This window comes from Acanthaster planci, linkage group LG05, assembly GCF_054643075.1.
Source record: "Acanthaster planci isolate LZ-2023a linkage group LG05, COTS_SCS, whole genome shotgun sequence".
In the NCBI taxonomy this organism is placed as follows: Eukaryota; Metazoa; Echinodermata; class Asteroidea; order Valvatida; family Acanthasteridae; genus Acanthaster; species Acanthaster planci.
In genome coordinates, this window is record NC_141781.1 from 22285426 (window position 1) to 22297611 (window position 12186).

A 12186-nucleotide genomic window follows, 5' to 3' on the forward strand; every position below is an offset into this window, starting at 1 on the left:
TCAGCATTGTTACAATCGCCTGCTTAATCGTCGTTAGCATACACACTCAGATGTGTTTGAATTCAATTCCGGGTTTTTCCATAGTCCTGGCGCAAGACGTTCTCAGCGCTGTTCTTACAATGCACGACTGGGGTACCAGGTACTAGGTGGTGATCCATTAAGCCCCACCCCATTGCTTTCTGACCAGTCACAACCGTGATTTATACGACTTGCTCGCATGCGCATATGATATACGCGGAAAAGACCACGTGCTCTCAGCGCCCACGTCGCAGTGGGCGGGGCTTACTGGATGAATCGTTCAATTATTTATAAACCGCCCTCTATCGGTACTAAGAAAGTGATGTACTGCCATATCGGTACCGTGGATTATGTCGCGCGCAGCCGGCCGTACGTACGTACGTACAATTAATCTAGCGCCCCGCTTTCGAGGGAACCGCGCTCAGGAAGGACGTCTCGCATCAAGGCTAAAACACTGAACACGGTAACATTTTTAATTTTATACTTTTCTATACCGTTTGCAGCTAGCTAACTGGTTGAAAATAATTAACAGCAAGAGAGGTTGGGTGGCATTTCAGTTGTTTAGGTAGGCCAAAGTGATCAACTTGACACTGTTGACTGGCCTAGTTGTTTTTACTACTGACCGGTATATACAATTACTCCGGCCCACATTGGATGCCAGTCTTCATTACATTATGGCTAACGTCTTGCCCCACAAATAGTGCTGTAGTGGTTCGCTTTTACAATCTGTCTCTTGTCTGTCGCCAGTATTGTAAAAGTGAGCCACTACATCCCTATTTGTGGGGCTAGGCTTACGTCATACGGTTGGGGAGTCCGCCTGGGTTACTACTAGTACCGCCTACTTCCATGAGAACTAGGGCCTACCTCCGTCAACAAAGTATCAACTAATTTTAATTTTCAAAAGTTGCAATCCTCTAATTTTCTTTCTTGTGATATTTTGGTCCCTATTTTCCATCTCAGGGAATCTAGTCCACATGAAATTGCTGTTACATTCCTAGACCCAAAGATACTGACTATAGCTTTCAGTGTTCTGCAGTGTTTAGGAGTGAGTTGTGCTAGTGGCCACAACTTAGCAGAAGTGTTGGACCAACGTAAAGTACTCGCATGAAACATCCATGCATTATTTTTGTAAGAGTTGCATGCAGAGATAAGTCAATTTTATCTTTTTACATCACATTCAAACTTTAAAGAGGGACTACTACACACTTTTTTCTTTATTTCACATTTTCCAACAATTTTCTCAAACCCCCCAAACTTGGGGTCATGCCATCAAAATACCGGTGGGGTCGGTTGGGAAACCAGAAGAAGAACTTTTTCTGTGACCAATTTTTACAGTATGCCTGCAGCAGTCTTGGAGCTAAGCATTTCTTAAATCATCCCTTCATCAGCGTCACTGCTGTTAAAACCACCTCTCTTTTGGCTTTATCCTTTTCCAACCCCCACCCCAACCTGTACTGTGACCTTGCACATTTTGTGCAGGTGGACAATTCCACACCAACTGTGACATGACTTGACAAGTTTCTTGACAACATGACAAGACTTGACAACATGACAAGTTTCAAATTGACTTTACAATTGTTCTTCACTATTGCCAGTTAGGGGTACACCTGAATTTAATGAATTCTAGGGAATATCATGGCAATACCACGTGGAAAATTATAATAAAAATGAAAGGGATTATTGAACATGTTGTCAATTTCATTGCCCCTTGACATTGTTGTTCAAAATGTGACAGTTGTAGAATAAGTTGATCATTTAGAGCTTCAATATCAATTGCGAACATAACATAGTTAGAAAAGTAATAAACTTTCCAATCACAAATCTATGGAATAAACATTTATCAACATTCCATTTAATATGATATCAAACTTATTGGAGTATAGAAAGAAATTGATGAGTTACAACATGTAGTTTTGGTCTTAGTCTGTTAAGATAGAGTTTTCAGTATGGAAACATTACATTCATAGATTTTCAGTCTTTTATAAGCATGTCTTCCTTATCAGAACTTTCCACATTTTGATATAGTCCCAAGAATGGGAAAAGACAAATTCCATCTAGTGTTAGTCCTGTAGTGGATTATAGTGGGGGAAATGACAGGACTTACATGTAAAGTTTCCTAACAGTCCATTTTGCTTCTGTATGCATGTTGATCTAACCTTCCAAAGGACATCTATGGCTTGAAACTTTGTTAATTTCTGAAGTTTACATCCTTGGTGGATACTACAGTATGAAAATTCATTTCCAATAGATATTTCACTCACCCATTTTGTGTACTGCAGCTGAACAGTAGCAGATTACAGTCAGAATGGGGGAGAGTCTTGATATGGTGTTTGTATAAAATTGCTCAGCTCTTGATCTTGTGGAAATTTTACAGCTAATCAAGGTTTTGTTTGAGGGGGAAAAGTCTTTGTCTGAAGCTTCTTTCTTCCAGACACAAACAAGTTAGAAACTGTGAAAATAGGGATTGTTATTTGAATTAGCTTTCCCCCTAAAAATGGATAATTGGAGCTGCTAATTCTTAAGGGGAGTTGGGATGGTCTTAGAAATAATAGCTGGTCATAACTAATGAACAAATAGGTGAGTACAGAGATAAGGGATCAGAAATCACAACACCATGAATACCCTTCTTCACCTTTCTGACCTTTTTGCCCATTAACACCTGGAGCACCTCTGCTGCCTGTTGCTCCTCGATACCCTCTTGGTCCAATTGAACCTGTTTGTCCTCTGTACCCTTTTGGCCCGGTAACCCCTTGAGGACCTCTGCTGCCAGTTGCACCTGTATTCCCTTTAGGTCCCCCTGGTCCTGAAGGGCCACGGTCTCCTTTTGGCCCAGGAGCTCCTTGGGGACCTCTGCTGCCAGTTGCTCCTTGATCCCCTCTAGGTCCTGCTAGTCCTGTTGTTCCATGGTCCCCTTTTTGACCTGGTACTCCTTGAGGACCTATGCTGCCAGTTGCTCCCTGATTCCCTTTGGCTCCTGCTGCTCCTCTAGGGCCACTGTCCCCTTTTTGCCCAGCAACTCCTTGAGGACCTCTGCTGCCTGTTGCTCCTTGATTCCCTTTGGCTCCTGCTGCTCCATTAGGGCCACTCTCCCCTTTTTGCCCAGCGACTCCTTGAGGACCTCTGGTGCCAGTTGCTCCTTGATTCCCTTTGAGTCCTTCTGGTCCTGTAGGGCCACGGTCCCCTCTTTGCCCAGAGGCTCCTTGGGGACCTCTGCTCCCGGTCACTCCTTGATTCCCTTTAGGTCCTCCTGGTCCTGTTAATCCACGGTCTCCTTTTGGCCCAGCAGTTCCTTGAATACCTCTGCTACCGGGTTCTCCTTGATCTCCTTTGGGTCCTCCTGGTCCTATTAGTCCTCTGTCCCCTTTTGGCCCGGTGGCTCCGTGAGGACCTCTGCTACCAATCGCTCCTTGATCCCCTTTAGGTCCTCTTGGTCCTATTTGGCCATGATTCCCTTTTGGCCCTGTGGCTCCTTGGGGACCTCTGCTCCCTGTTGCCCCTTGATTCCCTTTTGGTCCACCTGGTCCTGTTACTCCACGTTCCCCTTTTGGCCCTGCAGCTCCTTGAGGACCTCTGCTACCAGTTGCTCCTTGGTTACCTTTAGGTCCTCCTAAGCCTATTGGGCCATGGTTCCCTTTTGGCCCAGTGGCTCCTGGAGGACCTCTGCTACCAGTTGTTCCTCGATCCCCTTTGGGTCCTCCTGGTCCCATTGGGCCATGGTCCCCTTTTGGACCGATGGCTCCTTGAGGACCTCTGCTACCAACTGTTCCTCGGTCCCCTTTAGGTCCTCCTGGTCCTGTTGGCCCACGGTCCCCTATTTGCCCGGCAGCTCCTTGAAGACCTCTGCTACCAGTTGCTCCTTGATCCCCTTTAAGTCCTTGTAGTCCTGTTGGCCCACGGTCCCCTTTTTGCCCGGGTACTCCTCGAGGACCTGTGCTGCCAGTTGCTCCATGATCCCCCTTGGGTCCTTCTGCTCCAGCTGAACCACGGTCTCCTTTTGGCCCCGCAGCTCCTTGAGGACCTCTGCTGCCTGTTGCTCCTAGATTTCCTTTTGATCCTCCTGGTCCTGTAGGGCCAAGGTCTCCTTTTGGCCCTGCAGCTCCTTGAGAACCTCTGTTGCCAGTTGCTCCTTGATTCCCTTTAGGTCCTGCTGGCCCTGTTTGTCCTCTGTCCCCTTTTAGCCCAGATGGTCCTTGAGGACCTCTGCTACCAGTTGCTCCTTTATCTCCTTTTGGTCCTCCTGGTCCAATTTGGCCACAGTCCCCTTTTGGCCCAGCGCCTCCTTGAGGACCTCTGCTACCAGTTGCTCCTTGATTTCCTTTAGGTCCTCGTGGTCCTGTGGGGCCACAGTCCCCTTTAGGCCCAGTAGATCCATGAGGACCTCTGTCACCATTAGCCCCTAGATCTCCTTTGGGTCCTTCTGGACCTGATGGGCCTCTGTCCCCTTTTGGTCCAATGGGTCCTTGAGGACCTGTGCTTCCAGTTGCTCCTTGATCCCCTTTAGGTCCTTCAGGTCCTGTTTGACCATGATTCCCTTTTGGCCCAGTGACTCCTTGAGGACCTGTGCTACCAGTTGATCCTTGATTCCCTTTGGGTCCAGCTGTTCCTGTTAGTCCTTTGTCCCCTTTTGGCCCCACAGCTCCTTGAGGACCTCTGCTTCCAGGTGCTCCTTTCTCCCCGGTAGGTCCTCCTGGTCCTGTTGGGCCATGGTCCCCTTTTGGCCCAGCAACTCCTTGAAAGCCTCTATTACCAGTTGCTCCTTGATTCCCTTTAGGTCCTGCTGGTCCTGTTACTCCACTGTTCCCTTTTGGTCCGATGGCTCCTGGAGGACCTCTGCTTCCAGTTGCTCCTTGATCTCCTTTGTGTCCTCCTGGACCTATGTGGCCACGATCCCCTTTTGGCCCAGTAGCTCCTTGAGGACCTGTGCTACCAGTTGCTCCTTGATCTCCTTTAGGTCCTCCTGGTCCTATGTGACCACGGTCCCCTTTTGTCCCAGCAGCTCCTTGAGGACCTGTGCTACCAGTTGGTCCTTGACCTCCTTTTGGTCCTTCTGGCCCTACTTGGCCCCGTTCCCCCTTTGGCCCAACAGCTCCTTGATGTCCTCTGCCACCTGTTGCCCCATGGTCCCCCTTTGGTCCAACAGGTCCCTGAGGTCCTGTGTTACCTGTTGCTCCTTGATTGCCTTTAGGTCCGTCTGGTCCTATTTGTCCTTGTTCCCCTTTTTGCCCAGCAGGTCCTTGAGGACCTCTGCTACCAGTCGCTCCTCGACCACCCCTTGTCCCTGGTGTCCCCTGTTCCCCCTTTGGGCCGACAGGTCCTTGCGCTCCTCTACTGCCAGTTGCCCCATGACTCCCTGTTGGCCCTGTAACTCCTTGGGGACCTCTTCTGCCCTCTGCTCCATGATTCCCTTTAGGTCCAGTTTCCCCTTTTGCACCTTGAAGCCCTGGCAATCCATCCAGGCCAGCTGCTCCACGAGCACCCTGATCTCCTTTCTCCCCAGGTGGCCCTGCTTGTCCACTTTGTCCGCTCTCTCCTTTTGGGCCAGCAATTCCTTGACCAGGAATCCCTGGGAGGCCTGGCTTTCCTGGAGGACCAACAATCACAGGACACAAGCAACCATGTAGATGGTAAGACGTTCCTACAAGGGAGGCACTGGCTACTGATTGCATTGTCTCATCAGATGCACCATGGCCAGGAAGAAGCAAAGATGCAAAAACAACAGCAAGAAGTAGATGTTCTACCTGGAAATGATGAAATACAAGTTGAATCTGAGAACATGATAAAGATGTGGAAATTTAAGACCTGGAAGTTCTAAACTAAGTTTAAGGCATGGATGTCAGAGAAAAAGTGGTCTGAGAATAATGCCTCAGTTTGGATAGGAAGAAAGACATGGCTCCGGAGGTTTAAGACTATCGCTGAGACCTGGAGAGCCATGAGGACCATGCCATGAAAGGTCAGTACCAGGATAGAGATTTAGACCTGATGAAGTCCAAAGTTGAAACCAAGTCTTAGAGGATTCAGACCATGAGACCAAGGCACATTAAGAGATTTGACAAGATTGAAATTGAGACACGCAGGACCAAACCAAGAGTGAGATCTGAAGGCTAGACGTGAAGATAGAAACTGAGATCTGAAGGTCAGAGACTGAGCCAAAGACCCACAGGTCCAATATACTCTTAAGACTTTGGGCTTTGACACCAGTGGATTGTAAGACCTCAGTGGTATAAGTTAAAATTGAGACAGGGAAATTGGAAACCAGATATGGAGACTGAGATCTAGGGGTCCAACATTGAGACGAAGACCTGGAGGACAAGACTAATAATGGAGACTTTGGGATTGACACCAAGATGACTTGACCTTGAGGTCACATAATGATACTGACAGAAGGAAGTTAATACAGATAAAATCTGCAAACTAAGACAAAAACTGATGAGCCAGGGAGGATTGAGACCAATATCAAGACCAACAACTCTGCTAATGTGGCTTTATAATCTTCCAAATCTATAACATGAGACTAAGCAATTTTTTAATCTTTGTTTTGTTCAGTTTTTGTTCATAATACGTCTTCAGTAGTATTTGTTGTAGATGTTCCATTACTTTAACTTCAAAATGACTGGGAAAAGAGTACTAATTTCCAAGTAATGTAGGAAATGGTTTCTATACCAGTGCAGCAGGGGTGTGTAGATTATTTTTTAAAAATCTGGCTGTTTTTGGTCCAAATTAAATTCTGAGATTTCCCCCCTTTTGCATTATTTCCTCATTTATGATATCACAATTATTTTTTAAAGGTGTATTGAAGCTTTGAAATTGGTCTGTCATCAAACAGGTACATATAGCATAGGTTCCATTGATATGAAACTAAAATTGGTTTGGCTGACGTCAAATTTATAATCATAATCAAAACATCAAAAATCAATCAAAAATCATCAAGTTTTAGGAAAGAGAGCAAAAGTATCAAAAGTAAGTTGACTGACATTTTAATGTGTCTTGAAAAAGCCCAATATTGGACAATGGCTTTGAATAATTTGATCTATAATAACAAAATTTTGGAACATGCTGTTCAAATCTTTGCAAATGGTAAAAATATGTGTAACTAAATCTCTGAATTGCTGTGTAGTAGCACTGGAATTTTGTCTTGGACAAATTTTAATATTGGAATATGTGAATCAGAATAAAAATGTTTGAAAATAGCTGGAAAAAAGTATATATTTCCACTGGCATTGCTTAGGGCATGTTTGCAAAGCACTTGGCTATGCTCATGCTTACCTGTCACCAGTCCATAAGAGCATATCAAGGCCGCTATGCATTGGGATATGTATCTTAGTTACACTTCCCAGGGGAGTCTCTACAGACCGTGGTTATACAGTTGCCTATATACCGTAGCAGCAGTTTGCCTACATACCCTGCATGAGGAATATACCCTATATACCGTAGCAGCAGTTTGCCTACATACCCTGCATGAGGGATATACCCTATATACCGTAGCAGCAGTTTGCCTACATACCCTGCATGAGGGATATACCCTATATACCGTAGCAGCAGTTTGCCTACATACCCTGCATGAGGGATATACCATTGCTTGTTCATCTCCCAGTCTGGAAAAAAAACAACGCCTTTACAGCACCAATATTCTTTTAGCCATTTTTAGCAAGCCAAACTAGGATTGTGCAAAGAGCGTGATTATATGGCTCGTTTAATACCGTCTCGGTGCTTTTGTCTAGTTGCAGTGGTCAGAAAGTGTTGTTAGGGGCGACGCACTGCAATTATTAATTTACTACTAAAAAAAAATGGGCAAAATGGCCCAAGCATATCCTTTAGTAGCAATTAACCTGGGTATCTCAAATGATTCTAGAAAAGGGAGACTTTATTGTTATATTAGTTTAAGAGTCTACTGTTTCATGAACAAATACATGTACATAATCTTCAGACGGTACTGCATATATGGGCCTATTCCAGAAAATGACCACCATCGACCACTGAGTGACCTCTGACCCAAATCAAGGCTTCACATAAGGAAGCATTTGACCAGATATGGCTAAAATCGGCCAAAGAATGTGACAGAAAGAGCCATTTTTTTTTGTTTTCATGACATGACCACCTTGACTAGTAACCACAACATGTTGGTCAGCTGATCCAAGTCCAGCAGATGGAGACTGTGGGAGAAGAATTATCACAATACCAAACATATTTGGTAAATTTTGGTGATCTGACTACTGCTATCCACTACGTGACCTTTGCCTCAATCAAAAAAACATGTACCATCAAGCTTGGGTCAGTTGTCCATTGGACAAAGTTTGGTTGAAATTGGCCCAGTGTTAATTAGTTGTTATAAGTTATAGCAATGTAAGGTTCACAGTCAAAAAGACCTCCATACAGAGCATAACCACAATCTTAGGGGCAAAATTTTCCTGAAACTTAGGCTGAAAAAGTTCATGCCTAATAATAATCCATACATGTAAATGCATATTCAAATAAAGGGATGGACCCCATCTTCCTCAATAAGTGTAGCCAACCATTAGAAATACTCCTTCCAAGAAAAAAACCAGATGTTGAACGATGTTAGTGCCTACAGCAAAGCACATTGCATCAACAACGAAGTTGAGTGCTGTAGTCTGTGACTCATAGAATGAACGAGTATAAAACAACAGTCTACATGTACAATTGAATATTTTCAACTGGAGCAGGATTTGGAAACTCCCCCCTAGGGTTATCATGCATTTGTTTTTAAGCTGTGTTAAAATACACAGTATACGTACTGGAGGACACTTATCGTTTGCAACTTGAAGATTGGAATTGTCTGCTCAAAGCTGCTTTTTTTTTCTTTTAGTGCCATCCCATTCCCCCATTTTGAAAATTTTGCCATTCAAGTCAAGCTTTGGGCTTCAAATTAGCACAGTTCATGGAAGAGTTTGTGAAAACTCACCCAAGCCATCGTCCCTGATTCAGTTGCCAGTCTTCTCCTTGTTAACAGCATCAATCTCTTGGTGTTCAGAGCACAAGACAGCTCATCTCATTGCACCAACAGACGAGGGCTTGTGTGTTGTATCCTTCTCAGTGTGCTGTGTTCTCTACTTTGGAACCGGAACTGAAGTTCCAGATCCAAGAGGGTCGGGGGAGTGCAGGTTTGAAAGGTAGTTGTGGTGAGATATTTGGCATCTTTAAAACATGCAAAATTTTAATTTATATGGTATTTCTTTCATATGCTACTGTAAACTGTACCCATTTCTTGCACTGTTCTCATGAACTACTATAGAATCGATAACAAACACAGAAGGCACTACATTTTTTGAAAGGCAGGTGATCATGACACCCCTTTATCAAAATAAAATAACCCTGGGGCAATGTAAATTTTTTTTCCTCCATTTTTTAAGGAAGGCTTATCATGATGCCCACTTGGTTCATTCTATCCGCGATGGTTTTTGTTTCTTTCCGTCTTGTAAGGGGTACTTTTTAACCCGGATCATTCTGCCCGACCGGTCTTTGTTCCTTGTAATGGAGCACCTTTTCAAAGGAATTTTCTTCTTCTGTACTGCCTTTGGACACAACTGTTGAATTAAGAAGCTTGTAGTTGAAAAAAGGTGAATCGTCGGTTTCTTTCTTTAAATCCCTTGTGAAAGTTTATACATTAAATCTGAAAACATATACAAGGTCTACTGAACAAGTAAGATAATCCAAAGAATCCCAAATCCTTCTCATATCAAGAGTTGATTTTGACAGTGTTGGTTTCTACTTTCTTTAGAAATGTGAAGGACATCCACTCAGTCTTGGAGGGGACGGTGTATGACGAAGATAAACACAGCAGTCTGGATTTCCTGGTCAAAGTGGAGATCCTGCTGCTGAGGGTGAGGTCTCTTCATCCAAGGGGTTACTCTGGCTGATAACAGCCCAGCCTCCGAATTGTATGCATGTGTACCCATGAAATGTTACAAGTGCCAAATCTTAGGCAAATTCAAATGATGGCATGTATAGGTCTGTCTGATTGCAAAATAATTTTGTCATGAGTCACAATTTTGAGATATATTTTTTTAATGAAAAGTTGTTTAACGTCTTTTCTTCAGAAATAAAAGGAGGACGGAGTTTAGTCTCCTCTCCTTTCCAATTGGGTAACAGTCTGTTGTCTTCAGTATGAAATATTTATGTTGACAATTATGAAGTTGAATATAAGTAGATGACTTTTTCCTTCTCTGGTTTTGCAGGTTAAAAAGGGGAGGAAATTCTACACCTTGAAGGAGAAAAAGTTGTGAAGACTAGCTAAGGGCACCATCTTGCTGCAAATGGACTTTGTCTTCAACAGCGTAAGCATGTCTAACCAACCAGATTTCCTTTCGTGTTTTATCGGATTTCAGGATGTGTGCACATCCAAGTTGTCACATGTGCAGATAAGATGTCATACTTTGAAGGATAGGATCTGCAGAGGCTCTCTTGGTAGCTTCATGATAAAAAAAAAGTTGGCAAGATTTCAGTCAACTGTTTGGCAAAGATTATTTACACTGAGAGTTTTGAGAAAAAAGCTATCATCATGTAAAAATATGAGAATTGAAACTTAAAAGTAGTTTTGCAGGCATTAATATGACTAAGTTAGCTTTGGACAAGGTGTAACTTCTCTTTAAAGAAAAGTAGTTGAAGACTGTATAATGAACCTTTGTTTGCTTTTGTACATTTATGCATCTTTGTCCCCTAATGAAATGCAAATTGGCCCAAAGTGGAACATGTACATGTTCTTGAAGTGTTATTTCCTTTTGTAAATAGTCTTCTTGCATCTGTTTGAACAGATTCCGAGTTTCCTCAGCTTTCAACTGCTTGACAGTTAGGTCAACTCTTTAATTAATGCCTTATATGAAACATGTTCCTGAAAATGTCTTCAAATTGATCAAGTCTGTCACTGTCAACAGCTTTCAAAGGGCAAGGCCTCTTCATGTCATCTAGCAGCTTGAGAGCAATTACTTGGGATGTGTGGTGGTTGCAGTACAGTCTTTCAGGAAACTGGTTATGGCTGTCAACCTTGTGTTTCAATTGTAATATTTTTATTCCTGTCTTTGAAATGACTGAAGATGGAAACCCTATATTACCATTGTTCTTTGCTGCCCCATTGTACATGTATTTTTCTGTACATGGGTTGAATATGGTATGAAAACTAATACTTCTAACAGTAATCTTGCCAAATAAATCAGTACACCCTAATAAATTAAATTAGGGTCTGTTTGACACAGAGTTTAGAGCTGAAATCCTAGGTATGTTCTGGTTGTGAACTGTTCAGTTGGGTGTTGATATTCCCCCTACACTTTGAGGAAACTCCACCCATCCTTTCACAAGTACAGAGTGGTTTCTATGGTGATAAGTACAGGAAGACTGCCTCAATTTTTTTTTTTTGGGGGGGGCATATGCCCTCTTGAATTAGATTAGACAAACCTGCCCACAATGCCAATTTCATTTATACAGTGATAACTTGGGTCCTGATTTCCATCATGTATGTTGGAAACGTTTGATGTAATTCATGATTACAAATTTAGCAGTGATGCACACCTGTAGTGTAGCTCTGAATGAAATAGCGTTTGCTTTGTCAATAAGTACAGGCATTTGTGTGTTTAGTAGTATCTTTATATGTTAACGGACATCACTGATTTTTCCTTGTTGGAGTGGTGTATTAGCCATCAGAGTGACAGGTTTAATTTTGGTGGGGAAATACTGAGGCATTGCTTAGAAAACACCAGTCTCATTGGACCCTGTACACAAGGTGTTGAGTGACGACTAGACATGGAAATCTTTTGCAAGTCATCTTAGTACTGAAACAAACCTACATGTGATTTTGGAGGAAGTGTGTCTGGCTACTCATTGGATATCTTGAGTAACCCACTACACTTGAGCTCTTCATCAAATAAGATTTAATCCACTTGTTGCCTGCCTCAATACAAAATAAGCAAAGTGCACTGTGATTCCCAGTAATCTTTGAACTACATGTATCAAGTCCTGATTTATGTGTGGATATGTATACAATTCCCTATGGCAGCAATTTGAAGTAATTGTCAGTAGCACTGATGCTTGTTTTTAGTTTTGGAGTGAGTGTGCCAATTGTGCCTAACTTTTCAATAACTAATAAAAATTTCAGTCTAATCAGGAATTGTTTCTTTTGGAAATTTTGCATATTTTTAAGACATGTTAGAGGTGAAATTT

The 12186-nt window shown here is 43.0% G+C and overlaps 1 protein-coding gene and 1 long non-coding RNA gene across 2 annotated transcripts in view; one reads left to right on the forward strand and one right to left on the reverse strand.

Annotated features, from left to right (window-relative positions):
• Positions 1-9069, reverse strand: part of LOC110987426 (uncharacterized) — a 27912-nt gene extending 18843 nt beyond the window's left edge. The window contains exon 1 of the mRNA XM_087137365.1: positions 8939-9069. Coding sequence (XP_086993491.1) covers positions 8939-8989 — 51 coding nt within the window. The 5' untranslated portion in view covers positions 8990-9069. The remainder of the gene's footprint in view (positions 1-8938) is intronic.
• LOC110987420 (uncharacterized) lies at positions 9008-12133 on the forward strand. The gene is made up of 3 exons (XR_015425473.1): positions 9008-9146; positions 9755-9857; positions 10212-12133. It is a non-coding gene; the product is annotated as an uncharacterized LOC110987420 (long non-coding RNA).
• Positions 12134-12186: the final 53 nt, after the last annotated feature.